Here is a 20,700-nt window from a genome sequence, read left to right as displayed (position 1 = left end):
GCTATCTAATCTAATAATTTCTAATCAAATCATTACAATTTAATTTTTGTCTTGACTTTCTCTCCCATTTCTCATTGAAGACTAACGGCACCTCAAAATACATTTTATTATGGTATTAAGGTGTTTTTGATGACACGTGCTTTTGATAGGCAACTGAATTAACTGTACTTTATATTCAGGGCTAGAACCTTAATGCAGCTTTTAAGGATGGGCATCATGTTGTAGGAAATGCCATGCTGGTTTTCCTAAGAATGGGGAATGATATGCCAGGATCATGTGTGACCACACAATCCAGGAAGGGTAAATGTCTGGTAGCCAGAACAGACATGCTTGAGAAACTACCAATCACAGTATCACATATTTACGGGAGAACTGTTTGCAATGATATAAAACAAACAAACAAAAATTTCATCTCATTTTGATTTATCTCTTCCTTTGTCTTTAATTATATACATGCACTGTCTGTAGTTTAAGCAATTTTTAGCAAGAGACAAATAAATGTTATTGTGGACAATCTGATCTCTATTCTTATCTTCTGGATTTGCTTTATTGTTAGCAAATCTGGGCTGAATATTACTTGGGAAACCTTGAACGACTCGAGGAAGGTTATCTACTAAAGAGTATTTCCCAACAATGACCAAATATATTCTAATAGTTACTTTTTATTAAAGGCCAATAATGGCTTAAAAGTATTGTAGTTTGTACCTGGGCTTTTTAATGGCTTCTGTCATTTGTCAAGGAAATAATGGATTTTGTCACAAAATTCTTTGCAGACTAAAGCTTTTTTTTTTTTTTTTGTATGGTGGTACAGAGCTTTCAGTTCTATATTTTGGATGGAAGAAGTGCACATTTCAGAATGATGATTAAGGATCCCCGAGAATACACCATATTCTGCTGCAGAGATGACTCTGTCCCTCCACAGAAATCCTCATTGGTCTACTCCATCCGTCCTCCCTATTGACAGGCCAATGGGAAGAAGCTTACTTCACTGGAAGAAACAACCATGTGATAGGCAGAGATAAACATGACTCTTACTCATCCTCCGAGGGTTCAACAGTGTGTAGGTATTGTAATGGGGAGGGTCTGGGGAAGGGAGGTGGCTATTTGAAGAATCCTATGTGCTCAAGTTTCAGAGTTTTTTAATTAACATTTCAAGGAAAGAGTCAGATATATCACCTATACCATGTACACAAAGGGTATAATAACTTAATCCATTTTTAATTATAAATGTCTCTTAAATTAACCAGTGATTACTAATTGAGCTTCCAGTACCTCTCTGGCTGGTGCCTAAAACCAAAAAGGGATAAAACTCTAGTCTCAAGTAGAAAATATGTCAATCTTACAAAGACTGAATATAAGCCTGAGGGCACCTGCCTACGGGGCATGATTACAACAAAGCACTTGCCTGCTACCCAGTAGACTATCTTGAGTTTCCTCAGCTTCAGGACAATAGGCAAACCTTTCTATTTGTCAAAGTTACACTCTGATGAACAGTGGCCTTATGTTTTGAAGCAGCTTTGGAAAATGAAAATCTTAAATCAGAGAGCAATAGTGTGATTTTATGTCTTTAATCTAAATTTGGTTCACTGTGGCTTCAAATCTCTTATGGTGAGTAATTTATTTACCTGAGAACATTTGTCATCCCAAGTGACACGTAAGATGCATGCATGTGCAATATCAATTATTTAAAAAGATGGGAGATATAAATATTTCTATATAACTTCAAGTGCACTCAAGACATCTAGAACTCAATGTACTACATATGAGCAGGATCTGCTTAAAAAAACTTTTAACTGGTTATTAATGGAGCATGACATACCTAGGGTAGACAATATTAAACATTCCAATCAGGATATTAGAAATGATTCTTATGGAATATTATGACTTAGAGCAAATTCCTGAATTCCTTCTTAATGCTGAAGATCATTTAATAGATGAGTTGAGGACACTGAGGGTAAACAGTTCCAAATGAGACAGGGAGTTCATTACACCATCCACAGGATGATTATCCACGTGGGCCTGTAAATCCTGTGATAACTCATCATTCTGCTGCTTAACACATTTGGATGCCTTAAGTCGTTTTTAAACCCTCTCTGAGATCTCCAGTTGGCATACGTTGTGAGCATGAAATTAATTTGGCACTTGTCCGCAGATAAAGATGAAGCGTTTGTGAAACATTATCGAGTTACATTTCATGCTCCCTCAAAATGAATAACCAGTTTCCTGTCAATTGCTCATTTGGAATGAAACCTGATTTAGACATGAAGTCCTAAAAACCTGGATAGACAAAGATTAGCTCATTTCCTCGTGTCTCCCTCCCAACTTCCAACCTGTCATTAAGAACCGTCACGGGCTCAGGCTGAATGCTTGCTTGTGTGTTCCTGGCAAACTTTCAGATGTGCTATTACCAAATCCAGCTTTTGAATAGCTCACTCACAGAATTCAAAAGGCCACTGTTTATTAGGCTACCGTCCCTAGGAGAATTGAGAAATAGACTATACAGTTTTTTCTAAAACTCTTCTTTACTATGTCAAATGACTGGGTGAAAATGTGAGACACGTGTTTCTAATTTTTCAGTTGTTTGCCATCACGTAGTATCACGTTTTCAGCCAGATAGAGAGGCATAATGTGGTCAGATCCAAGAGCCAAGAATCCTTCCTTAGAACAGGACACATCACTCCTTAAATATCGATCTTTAAATATCAGCTATACAACATTGAAATTATTTTCAATTAATGAATAATAGAGGCCCTTGAAATCATCTGTCCTCCAGAAAAACAATACTCTGCTTTAAAAAATGTGTATGAAGATTATTTTGAGGTAGTTACTATTCCTGGGCCTGAGTATTTTTCTATCCTTAACCTGAGTGCTGAACAGATAACTATCCTTAAATTGAGTGCTCATTTTTATTCTTACAAGCATGTAAGAATCATTCTGCAGATTGTTGTCATTGTTGCTGACCTTCCTACTTAAAATAAACACATTATTTTTGTTTGAGGTTTTCTACCTTGCCATATCAAAATATCCTTTAATGTATAAGGACAATAGGTCCTGGAAGAAGATATTTACATTTGGCAAGAGTATGCCATTCACATAATCCAATACTTTTTTTTGTTGCCTTACATGAAATGGCTAAAGTGTTTCATTATATTTCGAATGGAACCAACATACACGAAATCAATACAAAATTCCTAGGATGATCAGTGAAAAAACGTCAAGTTGAAATGTCTGCCTTCTGCTGAAGGCAGAAAATGCAGTGATACAATAGATCTTCCTAAGAAATGCTGGCTTAAGAAGTAAAAGATACATTTTAGTTATTTATTTCTCTTATTGTTTTCTAGTTACATTGAGAAATAATTGACAATTAACACTGTATCAGTTTAAGGTGCGGCGGCATGAGGGTCTTATTTACATATATGGTGAGATAATTACCATAAAAAGTTTAGTTAACATATTTGCATATGCCCATGGACATAGACAACAGTGTGGTGAAGGCCATGGGGGCGAGTGGGGACTGGATGGAGGTGGGCAAAGGGGAGGAAATAGTGTCAACAGTAAAAATTTTAAAAAAGATTTAGTTAAATAAATCATTTCATATAGATAAAAAAAATGAAAAAAAATTCTCGTGATGAGAACTCTTAGGATCAACTCTCAACAAAATTCCTCCACATTATACAGCAATGTTAACTGAAGTCATTATGTTGTACATTACATCCTTAGTACTTATTTATATTATAACTGAAAGTTTGTACCTTTTGACTACCTTCCTCCAATTTCACTCTCTCCCTATCCCTTGACTTTCATAACAAAAAAAATCTGTTCTCTTTTCTATGAGTTTGATGTGTTTTTGTTTGGTTGCTTGTCTGTTTTTAGATTACACATGTAAGTGAAATAATAAAGTATTTGTTTTTACCTGTCTGACTTGTTTCACTTAGCATTATGCCTTCGAGACCTATCCATTTTGTCACAAATTGTAGGAATTCCTATTTCTTTGTGGCTGAATAATATTCCATTGTGTATGTATACCACAATTTCTTAATCCATTCAACCACTGATGGACATTTAGTTTGTTTCCATGTCTTGGCTATTTTAAATAATGCTCTTATGAGCATGGGGGTGTAAATAGGATATCTAGATAGTGTTTTTATTTCCTTTGAATATATTCCCAGAAGTGGAATTACTGGATGGATCACATAATGGTTTTATTTTCAATTTTTTGAGAAACCTCCATACTGTTTTCCATAGTGGCTGCACCAATTTACAATCCCTGCAACAATGTACAGGATTCCCTTTTCCCCACATCATTGCCAGCATTTGTTATCTCTTGTGTTTTTGATGATGGCCATTCTAATAGGCGTGAGTTAATAACTCACTGTAGCTTTAATTTGCATTTTAATGCAATTTGAATACCCATGTAGTCATGCTGCCAACAGAGATGGTAGAAGGGAATTCATAACAATCCCACAGAAAAAGAGAGGCAATAGCAAAAAATGATTCAAACCTTTCAGAGTTCTGAAGAGAATGGGATCAGAGAGGGGCCCCACTCCTTTCACATTTCGTGCTTGAATTCGAAAGTAATACATAGTGTCAAGGTTGAGATCCATGATCTGATGAGTAAGACGATCACCGCTGATTGTTTCCATAATCCAGTCATCAATTGGTATGTTCTTGTCCAAGGTATAAAACAAGATGTAAGCTGCATAAATAGATGAATGCAAGCTTTGTTAGTAGCCTGATCTACTACTGCTTCCAAACATCCATATTTCCCAAGTGTAATTTGCAATGATTATTATATATCCACAATCTATAAACTACAGTTTTGGGTTTGGCAAGTAATATTTTTTTTTCATATTGCAAGGATTAAATAAGTAATTGCTTTAGTGTGCAGAACCTGAAAATGGAATAAGATAGAAATAAAAAAATATATGTCATTTAAAAATGTGAAGATTCTGCTGCCTACAAATTCTAATTATTGGTTTATTCTAATATATAAGCATGACAAAATGTAAAACATAGATAACAACTCTGTATAATTTTTACCATATTCCAATAATGAAAACAAGGAGTATTTATTTTGGCTTATGCTTAAATAATAAAAATACACTGAAAAGCATAACATGCCATGCTTGTTTAAAGTGTTATAAAAGAAACGGTGATATACATTTATCGTAATAACTCTGTGAGGCTGGCAGAAGCACTGTTGCCTCCTTTCACAGATGATAAAGTTGAAAACGACCCAAGCTAGGGGTAAAAAAACTAGGATAATATCCTCTACTGTTATGCTGAAAATCCAACACTATTTCCCCTAGTCCGTCCCAACTAGGGAAAAAAAGACAATGTATTTCTGGATAATTGTAGGTTATCTAGTTACTATCTCAAATGTTAATAATCTATCATTGGATAGTATCATTTGCCCTCTGTGTTAGGGGATGTTACTTGAATACTACTAGGGTACTCAGTGGTGATAATCTAACATGCACCCAAGTAAACCCTGTAATATATTAATATTCTAACATTATATTTAGCCATTATGTAAACTAGATTTTATTTAAACACATTAATTCATAATTTTGTATTAAACTATCAGATGAAACTGTACAATAGCTCATCATAGGTGTCTTTGGTCTATGTCTATAGTGCCAGCCTCCATTTCTGTTAAAATTCTGCACAGATGGCTACATCAGCTAGGCCACAAATGTCCGTAGTTCTATTCTTATACACTGAATATGTTCTTTATAAATCATATTTTTAAAAACAGCAGTCTTTGATCGACTGGTTCCTTCCTTTTGAGTCCTGCTTATCCTGTTAGGATTGGGGACCCTCACACATAGATCTTTTGTGGTTATATCACAAGGTTCTTTGACTTAGATTCACTTTTCCTGCCCCAATAACCATGCACACTACCTACACGAAAACACACACACTTATTCCCGGTGGACTGCAGTGAGGTCTCCATACTATGTTCCCACCTACCACTTATTCTTCACTCTTTCCATCCAAATTCTACCCATCCACCAAGGTCTAGTTCAAGCTACATCTAACATATAATACCTTCCTCTATAGTGAGAAATTTTTTGTAGACTTTGCAACACACTTCAGTAAAGTAAAAGAACATTTATATAATTTTTAATCATTTGTCACTTACTGCCATATTTAACCTCAATTATGCTTGGGTTTGGAGGGATGCGTTCTAAACAATGAACTGGATCTGTCTTCCTTGTGATTCTGCAGGATTAAGAATTGTTGCAAAGCCCTAACCGGTTTGGCTCAGTGGATAGAGTGTTGGCCTGTAGACTAAAGGGTCCCAGGTTCGATTCTGGTCAAGGACATGTACCTTGGTTGTGGGCACATCCCCAGAAAGGGGTGTACAGGAGGCAGCTGATCAATGTTTCTCTCTCATCTATGTTTCTAACTCTCCCTCTCCCTTCCTCTCTGTAAAAAAATCAATAAAATATATTTTTTTAAAAAAGAATTGTTGCAAATTCCAAGATCCAGAAATCCATTTCTCTTCAATTCAGATCAATGATAAAAACCTACATCTCTTTTGCTTTAGCTTTCACTTTTCACCAAGTTTAGTGTTTCCCAAATCTGCCTAATTATAAGAATTACCTGGTGACTGGGTATAAATTGCAAAACATAGGTCCCAAGAAAGGGCATTTTGATTTAATAGGTGTGGCAGACAGAGTCTTAGCCCCTCAAAGACTCCCATCTCTTGGTAGTCACACTTTTTTGTAAGCCTTTCTGTCTGAGCATAACCAATAACACACAGCAAATATGATGAACGATCACTTCCATGATTGTGTTACATGAGACTCTAACTTCCGTCTTGCTAGAAAACTCTCTCCTATGTTGGCTTTGATGCAACAAGCTGCCAGATGGCGAGGACCACATGGCAAGGAACTGAGGATTGGCTCTGATCAACAGCCAGTAAGATACTGAATCCTGCCAACAACCACAGGAATTGGAAGCAAATCTTTTCCCCAGTCAAGCTTCAGATGAGACATCTGTCTAGTCTAAAACCTTGACTGCTGCCTTGTATGAGCCCCTCAAGCAGAGTACTCAGTTAAGCTGTGCTTGGATTCCTGACCAACAGAAACAGTGAGATAATGAATGTGTGTTGTTTTAAGGTGCTAAGTTTGTGGTGATATTGTAATCGATAATACAATAGGTTAAATGTAACCCCAGCAATCGGCACCCCAGATGACCTCTGTGTTTAAGCAAGGTGAGGAATCCCTTCTTTTGTTGACATGTGGGATCTGTATACTAGTATATGTGTGGCATTTGTTGAGATGTTGACACTGCAGATATGAATGTCTTAAGATGCAGAGAGTTCAGGGGAAGGTAAAGGGCCAAGATTAAGAATTCTGCTAAACTTATAAAGGTTGTGTGACTCCTCTCTCTGGTTAATATTAAAATTGGAAGATTATAATTCAAAAGGGATGATGAAGTAACATTGGATAAAATAATTGTTTCTGACTCACAAATATCCATTCATTTATAATTCAGCCCCCATAACAACATTAATAAAATCTGATATTCTTTGAGCCAGAGCATCCCCCATTCTTGTCCCCAAAGAATTATATCTATTGAATATAAGACCCTGATATTTGTAATAGTTTTTTTTTTTTAGCTTTTATTATGTGCATGTCATATCTCTTCAAGAGAATAAAAACATTTCTTTAGTTCAGGAGCCATATCTTATATTACATTTTATTATTCAAAAGAACTAATAAAATATCTTTACATACTAGGTATTGAAACTCACTTATTGAATGAAATCCTTAGCCAGAAAGCATATAAGTTTTACATTCATGACATTTAATAAAACTGTTAAAGTTTTCATGGTCTGTTTTAAATGCACAACACATCTGAAAGTTTGAAGAATTGTGTTCCATCCCAGTCAGCTACACTTTTCCTGAGTTTTCTTTATTTATCAAATGAGATTAAAATATATGCCTTCACAATGCTTTTTTATGTAAAAAGTATTCAATTTAGCATTTAGAATGACAATTCTAGAATCAAGTAAGGTTGAAGATGCAAGCATCAGGTTCTGACCATTTCATACTGTATTTGAGCAATTTCCTTATACTGGTAGGCAACTCTATTTATTAATTTTATTTTTGTAAATTTGAGAACTCATATGGGGAATAGAAACACATTACTTTATTCAAAAGTAAAAATTGGCCGCAGAGAAAGCAAACAATTTCATTTAAATATGTGAGTTTGTTATGATCAGAGGATATTAAATCCAGTATTGAAAGTCTTACCTTATAGATTTCCACATAACCACATAAGTTGGGACAAATTCATTGGTTTCTCACAACCTTTCTGTATATCTATATTCATTTCTCTGTGTTCAAGTATCTGTTTTTCTTGATTGTTTTCTCTTACTTTTTTCTACTTCATTTTGTCTCTTACCCACCACAGCCGGCTATATAATGAAGTTTCATATCCAGTCATGGGTTGTAAGAGCTGGGATTGCTAACCCATCTGAGCACTCCTACATTGGAATAACATTTGTCTAAATACATATAAAATTTAACATCATACATCTGTTAGTGTGACCCTACTTATACAAATAGGTAGTTGTAATTCCAGAAGCAAAGGGTAGAAGTGTTTCATGCCACCTCTCTCCTCTCTTCTGTCCTCTTCCATACTTCTTGTCACTCATTACTGATTTCCCTCCAAGACTCAGGTAGACTGTGAATCACAAGGAAAACTAAGATGACCCCTACCAACAAGAAGATCTACCCAGTCAGAGCTTTTCTGCTTAAAAAAATGATTTTGCTAATCTTGTATATAAATAGATACATAAGGATGGAAGGACCCATTTCTTCCTCCTTTTTGGTAAAAAATAACAGGCAATGGATTCAGGGATACCTGACCTCAAGTCACAGCTCTAACACTGATTGGCTTTGTAACCTTGAACAACTTGCTTAATCTGAGTATATCTCAATTTTATCATCTGAGAAGAAGTTGCTATGAAATAATGCATTTTAAGAACCCAATATGTGGGGATATTTCTATTAAATTACCTTCTACATACTAACTACATAGTAAATGCTCCAGCTAGTCTTCCTTCCTTCCTTTCTCTCTATCTCTCTCTTTCTTAATATTAATACATCTTAAGGAAGTTGTCATATTTGGAAGAGCTGAACTGTTGGTTTCAAGTGAAGCAACAGATTTAATAGCAATTCAATGATTATTCTACCGACTAAATATTTATCCATTACCTACTACGTGATAAGGATATTGTTACAAGGGAGAAGGCATTGGACAAAATCTGAGACCTGTTCTTATAAAATTTTCAGCAGTGTACTATAAGCATTTGATTTTACTTCATGATTATATGTTGAGGAGATGAAAAAGAAGGAGTCGAGATGACTAAATTTCCAACTTATGCAACCAGGTGAACTGTGGAGGCTTTGGAAATGATGGTAATAAAAAAATGCAGGAAATTATGATTTCAGTGTGAGTGCCCAGCTGGGTCCACATTCCTGGATAGTCTTAAAACCTATTACTGAATATAATAGTGCATTATTTAGTTGGTTATAGTGGGAGAGAGAGAGAGAGCGAGAGAGAGAGAGAAAGAAGTGGAGAAAGAGGGGTTGGGGAATAGAATACAATAAGACAGACAAATAGAAATATACAATATGAGGTTTTAATATGAAATTTAAGAGACATTTGTGTTCACTGAAGCTCTGGGTATCATATAGACACTTTTGCAGAGAAAGTAACAAAGAGAATATAGAGAAGCATTGACCATACCATCAAACCTCCGAGGGAAGGTAGGGGAGGGTGGGGGAAAGGGGGAGAGATCAACCAAAGGACTTGTATGCAAGCATATAAGCCTAATCAATGGACACAGACACCAGGGGGGTGGGGGCATGAGTGGAGGAGGTCTGGGGGGGCAAAGGGGGTATACGGACACATAAGTAATACCTTAATCAATAAAGAAATTTAAAAAAAGAGAATAAAAAGATCTGAATTCTGGAAGCAACGCTTAAGGAACAGATGGAAGAAATATCTGCTAGTAAGACTAAGCTATAGCCTAGAAGTGGGAAGAAAAATGGTTAGGTGAATTTTACAAAAGTAAAGAGAGAAGAGAATTTGAAGCAATGGGAATTGGAGACACAGAAAAAGCAAGTATAAGTTTCACCATTAGATACCAATAATAAGAAAACAATCTCCGAAGACCTAATTCTTCCCTCTATCTACCTTGATCTCTGATCTTAAATAATGTTGGATGCTGCATGTATTTAGATCAATGTTTCACAACTAGCCGTATTAAAATCATTTGGAAAATACCATGCCCACTCCTTCTTCAGAAAAATTAAATCATAAATCAATTGAAATTCACTGATTTGGACCAGTTGAATACTAAGAAGCTGAAGTACAGCATAGTATAATATTTAAGTGTAGGAACCTGAGTTTTAAATCCTAGCTTGATTCTATCTTGAAATGTGGACTCCATCTCGGAGCTAGTAACCAGCTTAACTTCTAAATGAATGAACCCGGACAGATCTTTGACACCCCCACTCCCCACCTATTCCCTTTAGTGGACTCTGGAATGTGTACAGAGACAGCTGTCTAATCATGAAATTTTCATTAATCCTTCCTTCTGGGGCAAGGCACCCTTGATTTGATCTTTCTCTTGGCTCACCCTGGTGCCAGGGACTCCTGCTATCTGGTCTCTTGACCCCCCCGCCCACACACACATTCCTTGCCTAGCACATAGCTCCATCTCTAAAAAGAGGTTAGTCTAGTGCAGGGGTGGGCAACCTTTTTGTGAGTGCGTGCCAAAACCAGCAAAATCTCTGACTCAAAATATTCTTCTGCGTGCCAACCCTAATTTTTTGAGAACATGTTACACCTACTTGATATCTCTTAAGGTGTACCTATGTGAAGAACCTTGAAGAAATAATAAAATTCATTCGAGTGACAAAAACACAGTATATGATGATGAAAAATACATTTATTTTTAATGTATACATGTACACTGATAGTCCGACAGAAAACTTTATGACTCTGTTTGATATTATCAGTGGGACTTTTGCTGCTGCATCACTGATGACAGAGATTTTACATCAGGTTTATATTTCACTAGAGGCCCGGTGCACAAAAATTTGTGCACTGGGGGGGGGGGGGTGTCCCCCAGCCCGGCCTGTGCCCTCTCGCAGTCTGGGACCCCTCGGGAGATAACGACCTGCTGGCTTAGGCCTGCTCCTGGGTGGCAGAGGGAACGCCCAATCCCTAGGTGCAGCCCCTGGTCAGGCTCAGAATAGGGCCGATTGGGGAGTTGGGGCACCGCCCCCTCATGCACAGAGCAGGGCGCATCAGGAGGTTGCGATGCCACCCTCAGTCACGCTCAGGGTAGGGCCGATTGGGGGGTTGGGGCACCGCCCCCTGTCACACTCAAGGAAGGGTTGATGGGGAGGTTGCGGTGCCACCCGTCACGCACAAAGCAGGGCTGATCAGGGGGTTGGGGCGCTGCCCCCTGTCACTCACAGAGCAGGGCCAATCAGGGGGTTGGGGCGCTGCCCCCTGTCACTCACAGAGCAGGGCCCATCAAGGGGGTTGGGGCTCCGTACCCTGTCACGCACAGAGCAGGGCCCATTAGGGGGTTGAGGAGCTCCCCCCTGTCACTCACAGAGCAGGGTCGATCAGGGGGTTGGGGAGCTCCCCCCTTGTCACGCACAGAGCAGGGCCCATCAGGGGGTTGAGGAGCTCCCCCCCTGTCACTCACAGAGTAGGGCTGATAGGGGAGCTGGGGCACTGCCCCCTGTCACACACAGAGCAGGGCGGATCAGGGGGTTGGGGTGCTGCACCCTGTCACACTCAGGGCAGGGCCAATGGGGAGGTTATGGCTCTACCCTGTCACACACAGAGCAAGGCCCGTGGGGGGTGGAGATGGGGGGTTGGGGTGCCGCACCCTGTCACACACAGAGCAGGGCCGATCAGGGGTTGGGGCTGATCAGGGGGTTTGGGCGCTGCCCCCTGTCACGCTGATCCCGGTGCCGGGAGCCTCGCTGCTCCGCTGATCCCGGTGCTGGGAGGCATATTACCTTTTACTATATAGGATAGAGGCCTGGTGCATGGGTAGGGGCTGGCTGGTTTGCCCTGAAGGGTGTCCTGGATCAGGGTGGGGGTCCCCCCTGAGGTGCCTGGCCAGTCTGGGTGAGGGTCTGAGGGCTGTTTTCCGGAAGCGGGTGACTGAAGCTCCCAACTGCTCCTTTTTTTCTTTTTTTTTCTTTTTTATTCTGGGCCAGCTTTAGCTCTGAGGCCTCGCTGCTGAAAACATCGATACAATGTTGCAGTCAGGCTGGCTGAACCTGGCTGACTGACAGCTGGTTTCTGGGGTTTTGTTTAGCTTCTTATTTGCAACATAGTACATAGTTGCTTAGAGTTGCAGCTGAGAGGCCGGCAAGTGAGGCGGGGAATGTTGGAGTACACCGTGACTGGAGCAAGCAAGCCTCCCTGCTCGCTTCCAGCTGCCTGGCTGCCAGCCGCCATCTTGGCTGACAGTTAATTTGCATAAGGATATGCTGATTAGCCAATGGGAAGGGTAGCGGTCGTACGCTAATTACCATGTTTCTCTTTTATTAGTGTAGATGACCTTCAGAGATATGCACGAGCTACTACTTTCATCCGTCAGGCTACTCCTATTATGAGACTTAACAAAATTCATCACTGAGAACAAAGATTCACAATTGTAAATGGAAGATTATAAGAGAGGGTTTCACGTGCCAACAAAAGTTACTGGCATGCCATGTTTGGCATCCGTGCCAGGGGTTGCCCACCCGTGGTCTAGTGGGTGAAAGATGCGGAAATCTGACCATCCTACAGCCAGGACCAGGTTTCTGTATGTAAGTAAGTAAATTCCCTATTAAACTCATTAACCGACAAGCTAGACTTGTGTGACTCATTCTTCGCCTCTTGCTCCTTTGGTATTTGGGAGCTGCTTTGTAAACACGGCCTTTTCACTGAAGACCAGCTAGCTCTGCTACTTTGTGGTTATTTGATTTTAGGAAAGTCAGTTACCCCAGAGAAGGCCCTCATCTCTTCATTTCAAAGTGGAATAATTGGAATATATGAACACTTATAATAGCAAAGTGCTTAGCAGAATGCCAAGCATGTAACAAATGCTTAATTCAATTTGAACCACTTTCTTCTGAAAATGTCAGTCCAGATCCTTAAGCTGCCAGTTGATGATCAAGGAATTTAAGCACCGGAATTATCTAGGTCTTCTCCCTCCCCTCTTTTCTTTTGTTTAATCGTTTTTGAAGTATACATATTTACAAATTGATGAACTGGGTTCCATGCAAAGCCCATTAGCAAAGCCTCTTCCTCGAGTGGATTTCAAATTGGAATAATAATAGCTCATTTGTTTCTGTACGTACTGGGCATCAGGGACTTATCTAGGCACTTTATTATAATGATTCTACAAAAGAGGTTCTATCTCTCCCCTTATTTTATAGATGAGAAAGTCAGACTCTGGGAGGTTAAATCACTTGCCTGGGCATCTCTCTCAGAAGCTCAGGTTTTCAGTTCTTAACCACCCTGTCCTACTGCTGTGCAGATGCAGGAACTTAGGAAAACAAGGAAATAGAAATGCTGGAAGGGAGTACATTCTTCCATAGGCTCACAGGTGCCCAACACACTGGGAAAGAGCTCACATGTTCCTTTGCACTTTCATGGAAACAGAGTGTAGCAAACCTGGGCCTTCTGCCTAATGGTCTTCTATTTTGAATATTTTATCATCCTATTTTCTAAAGGGAATTTGGTTGAAAGAATCAAAATATGTATAGGAAAAAGTTGTCTTATGGGCTGTGTGTGTGTGTGCTCTCCGTTGAATTGATTCAAAATATCTCAAGCTGAAAATCACAACTTGGCCTTCATAAATGCATACCATTATTAGAGAATGAAGTTTTAGTTGTGAAAACTATTCTACAACTCAACATAAAATATGTGGACAAAGTCTCTTACACATACACTGTGATTTTGGCACACTAAATTTTTTGCTTAGATTAATTGCATTTCCCCCCATTTTTTAATCTTGAAAAGCAAAATAAAGCTTCCTTCCAGAGTTGAAAACACATTCTATTGTTTACATTGACAATTTGATGAGATTTACTTAAATAAGAGTGGAGAATTGGGTAGTATATGACTTATTTTATCCTTTAAGAAAAAAAATTCTTTCCACCAGAACTTGTTTTGATTTAGAAAAGTTCTATTTTGTTTTTTTTCTTAAACTTATTATCTGTTGATTTACCATATGTTTATAAATAAGTTTGTCACATAATAAAATAGTCATCATGTAAACCAATCAAAATCTACAAAAGTACTGAAATAGAACCAATGAAAACAGATCATAAAATTGAGTGGAAATAAGAAGAAATTAGAATGAGCCAACCTTCATTTTAAAAAACCTGGCAGAGTGACAACTGAGCATATAAGATTTAGAGAAGATGTTTGTTCCTCTTTTTCCATATTTGTCGGCTCAAATGAAAATTCTATTAGCTATTGCACTAAGAGCAATTTCCTAGAGAAAACAAGTCTTCAACTTATATTTGCATCGCATTTGGAATTTTCACATATTACCTTTGCATTTTGTAAATTTCAGAAAGTCACTCACTTAAAGCACATGTCGTCTGAACTATAATTCCCATGCTTGTCTCTGCATCACAGAATGACTGAATTACTTTGCTAATTTGTAGTAGTGCTATCCACTTCTTGTATGCAAAGAAGAAAGGAGTGACTCTTACATGTGCTCAACCCAATGGTTCAGGTTAATTAGACCATAATGTGCCCATTTTTAGTTATACAATATTTTTTTTCATAATAATTATATGCTATGGAGACATCTATTAAAAGACTAGAGTGATCATTTAAATGCAAAACCCCTGATAGAACTCCATTATATTTTTCATACTAAATTAACATTACAGGCTTCTAATGGATGCTTTAATTAGGCATTGATGTTATCAGCAATATTTGGTAAAATAAAATCTGTCACTGTGAAATATTCATTAAGTACAATTTCTGTCAGTCAACATTAAGTGTTTTCTGAACCTTAGGATTTAAATAAGAAGCTAAAAGCGGGTTTTCAAGCTAACTACATGAAAACCCGCCCAGACAAACCTCCTTTCTCCTATGTGTCACACAAAAATACATGGTCATTAGGTGTCTTTTGTGTTTTATAATTGCCAAACAAGCGGCTTCTTCTCAGTCACTCATGCTCAGAGACATCCCATTAGAAGGTTGTCCTCAGGCTGCACAGACTAAAACAACAAAAGGCCTATGCTAATTGAAGTGCACATCTTTCAGGAAGCAACTCCAATCACACGTGTGTGTGTGTGTGTGTGTGTGTGTGTGCGCGCGCGCGCCAAAGAATTCCACAGTCAGTGCCCTCAGCGAGGGCAAGAAGAGAACATCGGAAAGGGTTAGGAAGTCAACCAAGATGCTGGACAGAAAACGAATACACAAAAGGCACGAGCAGCGCACTCGGGGTGAGCCATCCCGGGCCCAGCAGAGCAAACACTCCAAATGAAGCTGAGATGCTTACCCGTGATTTTCCCATTGGCTTCCAAGGGAGGCTGCCAGCTCACAATGACAGCACGGGGCTTCCCTTCCCGAGTAATGACTGTCAGATCCTTGGGAGCAGAGGTCGGGGCTGCCGGGGGAACAGAGACAAGGCCTTGTCATCGGATGTGAGAGAAAACAGACATTTATGGGACTTCTAATCACGATGTTGACACTCAGGATCTATCATGCAGTATATCATGCTGATTTTACCATTTACAATTCCTCTCAAGTATTTGGTTTAAAGAAGCAAACAAACACAAATACAGAAATTAATGTGTGTGTGTTTTTCCCGAGGAAGTTTAATGACTTCCAAAGGAGAAGAGAACATGTGTGAACATGGAGGAAAGACTATAATGTATTTTCAAGCGAGTGCTGCACTGAGAATGTGAGAAGCATAAGAGAACAAACAAATGTGCACATACTTGTGAGATTGACAGTTACATGTCTCCGAGGGACAGAACTCTGTCATGACTGGAGGATTTATAATTGAAACGTCACCCAATTCTATATTTCCTTAGAAGCCCCTCCTCAAGAAAAGAATACATTTGAAAACAGGTCAAAACAACTTGCTTAGGTAACATACCAGTTATCTCCTAACAAGAAGGCAAATAAATATTTGAAAATAGAGCAGGCAAGGAATCTATGGTATGAAATTAGATGGTATGAAACCCTGCCTTTCTTAGAGCTTTTCCCACCTGTTGGTGAAAGGAGCAGAATTTGTCATCCCCAAAATATGCCTCTTTGGTATAAGTATTATTGTACGTGGATGCAACAGCATAGAAACTTCATTTCTTTAAATGACTTTTTCTCCTTCATTTCCTTCCGATTCAAACTGGCTTCATCCAGCACCTGACTCACCTGCCTCCTTCTCCCTTGCACGGCTTCTCCCTTAATCATAAGCCCTCAGGACGAGGAGGTTCTGATCAGCATCAAATGATCTTAGGAACAAAGCCTCTGGTCCGTTGACCACAGAGACAGAGGTCCAGTCAACTCAGAGATAATGTCTACGCCTCAGCTGTGTTTCAGCTCCAAGCCCAGAAAAGCAGCAAAACCAGACAAAGTGACTTCATGGTTGACCTCAGGACCAGCCGCACTGATCAAGGTTCCCTACCCTAGAACCAACCAACCAGTAGAGTCCACGACTCTGAAAGGAGCACCTGGAAAGCGGTGAATGTTGGTGAATAGAGATTCCCCAACATTTCCCATGTTGCTTCAGGTTAAAAAAATATTTTTCTTCTCTCCTAGATTATAATTTTCTCAAAGATATAGGCTATATCGTCTTTGCTTTTTATACCAAGTCCCGATCTCAGGACCTGACATTTACAAATGGACATAATTGGAAACTCATAATTAATGTCTCAGTTGACTGGACGAGTATTGCCCTATGGTTTGTCTGGTTCTCCTTTTCCCATGCTTGACTGTCTTGAAGTGCATGAATGGGAGGTAACACTCAAGATTTAGAAGATTTCCAGCCATGGGAATTGTACTGGCCACTTGTTATTTGGACTGTCCAACATCCCATCCCTTCCTCCTTCGTTAAGAGAAGCACTTGGCTCTTTTCTTTGGGAATAAGCTCTTCTCTGTCATGTGAATTTCATGGCCTTCACCCCACTCTTGCCTTAGCAGTGGGATCCCCTCTTCTGGGAAACAGAATGTTAATAAGAAAGATAAACATATTGGGTCAAACCACTGTGATGGCAACACCCTGAATAACAGTCCGACAGTGTTCTTCTCCTCTGAAGACTGGGAGTACCTCTGGTTTCTGTCCCTTCCCAAGACCCATTATTTCAGGTGTACTTGCAGTTATTTTTTATTTTACTTAAGCTAACTAGAGTAAAGTATTCATCACCTGGGCAGAATGAAATGTTTTATTTCAAGAATCCTCCTGCCACCTTTGTCTTTATCATGAGCAATTTCAACACAAGTGCCTAGCAATGCAGCCCCTATAGTCTTTATGTTAGTGCAGAATTGGAAGGAAACCCTAGAGTCATTTCATTCACTTCATTTCCTTCTCTCAGTTATAAAACCTGCAGACACTTGTGAATTACTTCTTGCTTCTCATCATCACCCAGAGATCTCATCCACACGCTATTTACACCTTTGTCCAGATCATTATCTGTTTTGACAATCACCCTTCCTGCTAACCACATTTCTGAAAGTTAATATCTTTTTGTCTCACCATTGGAGTGCCTACAAGGTTAGGCAGTTGATGAGAAATCAATAGGGTACATTTATCAAGTCAGATGCTGGTGTGCATTTTATGTTTATGAAAGGGAAAAATGATTGAATTTTTTGCTTAAGAGGAAATTAAACTCCTTCTCTTTCACTCAGGGAAGACCAAATGTCTTAGTGGTTTATATTTCACTCCTTCATCTCATTTTAAGTAAAAAGAAAGAGCAGAACTTTTATTATCCCCATAGTACATAACTCATTAAGCTTGTCTTAGTCTTCAAAGGAAGATGTGAACATTGGCATTCAGGGAAGAATTCTAGGAGAAGGAGTTAATATAAGTATACATGTAAAATAGAAGAGGATGTTGAAATTAAATCGGACAAACTAGAAAACTTTGTATAGAAAAAAGTACCCATAAAAATGTAAAAATGCAGTAAACTCTGTGAGTTAACATGGTAGCCAAAGATAAAAATTAGGACTGCAATACCATGGGACCAATTCTAATAGAAAGAGAAATTCAACTTCTCCAGAGAAGAGTTTTGTGATCATATTTAAAAAATTCCTATGATATAATATCACAAAGCCAATCAAAAGGCAGGATAATCCCCGGCCAGCATGGCTCAGTTAGTTGGAGCACCATCCCATACATCAAAAAGTTGTGGATTTGATTCCCAGTCAGGGCACAGACCTAGGTTGCAGGTTTATCCCAGGTCAAGGCAAGTTTAGGAGACAACTGATGGATGTTTCTCTCTCACATCAATGTTTCTCTTCCCTGCCCCCCGCCTTCCTCTCTCTCTCTAAAAAAAAATCAATAAAAACATATCCTGGGGTGAGGATTAAAAAAAGCATGTTAAACCTTGTATTCTTCAAATGTTGGATCCCTGTGAACCACGAATGTCAAGTGCACTGCAGGTCTTTTAAGGTAATAAACTCAACTTTTATGATCCACAGTAAATGGGACTGGTAAAATTTATAGGGAATTGCTTTTACCCCAGGTTTGAACTACTTCAAATTGCATGAAGGTTTTCCATTTTGTTCTCTTATTTCTAAAGAATGAACATGACCACCCAAAACTGCTTCCCACATCGAGCTGAGGTTATTTAGGATAAGAATCCATGAGCCTGCAGTTATAATGCAACGCTTTATTTTGTACCTAATTTCTTTCCAAAAAAGTAAATCCCTACTGTGACTGTTGGTCAATGATACAAATGCTTTGGACAGAGAGTTCAATGCATGGCTGTCTGCCTTTATGTAAATGCATGAAAAAGAAGATTTCTATTTAGATCCCTTGAGTTAATGCCTCAATTAAAACCAGATTGCTTAATCCATTAGGAATTCATTTTCTTTTTTCCTAAAATGGGGAGGGTAATATTAAATATAAAAGTGCTATGAACTATAAAACTTAAGATATTTTATATAAAATAAAGTGTAATTTAGAGCTGAAAATGCACTATGTTCCACCTTCCACAGAACCTGGGAAACACCTTTACAAAATGTTGAAAGCAGAAATTCTGAAGCCAGCCTTTCTTCACATACCTGCTTCATATGTGGTGGCATGTGCCGTCATGCTCCACGTGCTCGACCTTCTGTTTTTTGTTACCATGACCGAGAACTCGTACATTGTGTTTGGTTTGAGGCCTGTTGCTGTGTAACTCAGGGATGTTGTGTCTTCTGACTATACAAGTGGGAAAGAAGCAAAAAGGGGAAAAAATGAACTCTATCAACTTGGTAAATCAAGACACGTGAAAAGACTATATAAAATAAGCCAACACAAACGGAGTCCAGGGAGCTAGGACACAGCACGGACTTTACTTCCTTTCTGTCAGCTGGTGTACACTGGCTTATTGGACAACCAAAACATGAGCCACCAAATCAGGTGCTATGTTGCTTAAAGGGGCCGCAAGCTGATAAATACTCCCAAGTGAGGCAATAACCATGGCAACAAGACCAACTCTGTTTCTTCCTGTCATTTCCCTCTTTAAGGTTATCTGTATAGACTTTAATTTATTTATAATAATAATTTTTTTAGTTTTTAATGTTACGCATTTCACATAGACCATCATGATAATAAGATTAATTTTTATTTCCACTGGTAATAAAATTAATTTTTTAGAGTTCTGCAATGAATTTTGCAAAAAGGCCTTGCGGTGCAAACTTTTAGTGATTCAAGAATCTGGCTGTTATAAAGAAAATGGACCAAAGCAATGTTGTGTCATGTGGTTTCTTTTTTGTGTGCGTACTTCACATTGAACACACATTTAAATTTGGTCACTGAAGCAACTGTTCAGGAAGGGAACAACAAATTAGATAAATATTAAAACATTCCATTTGTGTTAATATTACTTGTCTTCTGAATCTGTTTTTTTTTTTTTTTTGTCTTTTAAACAACAGGTTAAAGATATTTTAGTAGAAAGTAAATTATCTGTCTTTATTGCTTACTCAAAAGATCAAAATGATAATGCAGAAAAAAATAGGTCAATCCTTATTTTCCATATGATCAGGCAAATTTATGCCTCTTATAAATATCGATTTATGCTTGGTATTTAGATCTTTATCTTCTTCCAGAGTTAAGTATTTACTTTGATGTTTATATTTATTATACTTGTTATATATCTATGTCTAGGGAAGTTCTCTTTCCCCACTGATGTCCTATCGATCTCCTCCCTTACTACTTTAGTGTGGCACATCTTTTTTTCTCTACAATGAATCTTTCTTAGATTATAGCTATGAAAATCCTTCATTTTATTATACAACCAAATAAATACTTAATGGTACAAATAGCATTTTCATGATGTGACCTTTCACCCTATTAAACGATGACCTCATAAACATCTATCAGAGGCTCTTCTTTAAAACAGCTGTAAACACGCGTGCCCTAAATAAATGAAAAATGTGTTGTAGACGCGGGAAGATGGATCCCATCAAATAAAACACAAAACGGGC

At 38.5% G+C, this 20,700-nt stretch overlaps 1 protein-coding gene across 2 annotated transcripts in view; it reads right to left on the bottom strand.

The window, feature by feature from the left end:
• Positions 1 to 20,700, bottom strand: part of DCC (DCC netrin 1 receptor) — a 937,052-nt gene that overhangs the window by 79,522 nt on the left and 836,830 nt on the right. For both annotated transcript variants that reach the window (XM_070421174.1, XM_070421175.1), the window contains exons 18-20: positions 19,294 to 19,432; positions 15,566 to 15,673; positions 4,502 to 4,696 (exon numbers count right to left, since the gene is read on the bottom strand). In XM_070421174.1, the coding sequence (XP_070277275.1) occupies positions 4,502 to 4,696; positions 15,566 to 15,673; positions 19,294 to 19,432 (442 nt within the window). The remainder of the gene's footprint in view (positions 1 to 4,501; positions 4,697 to 15,565; positions 15,674 to 19,293; positions 19,433 to 20,700) is intronic.

The sequence above is a fragment of the Myotis yumanensis genome, unplaced genomic scaffold (assembly GCF_028538775.1).
Source record: "Myotis yumanensis isolate MYYU_CA2020_CCGP unplaced genomic scaffold, mMyoYum1.0.hap1 SCAF_7, whole genome shotgun sequence".
Classification (NCBI taxonomy): domain Eukaryota; kingdom Metazoa; phylum Chordata; class Mammalia; order Chiroptera; family Vespertilionidae; genus Myotis; species Myotis yumanensis.
Note: the sequence above shows the minus strand (reverse complement) of the source record. Positions and strands in the feature narration are given on the sequence as shown.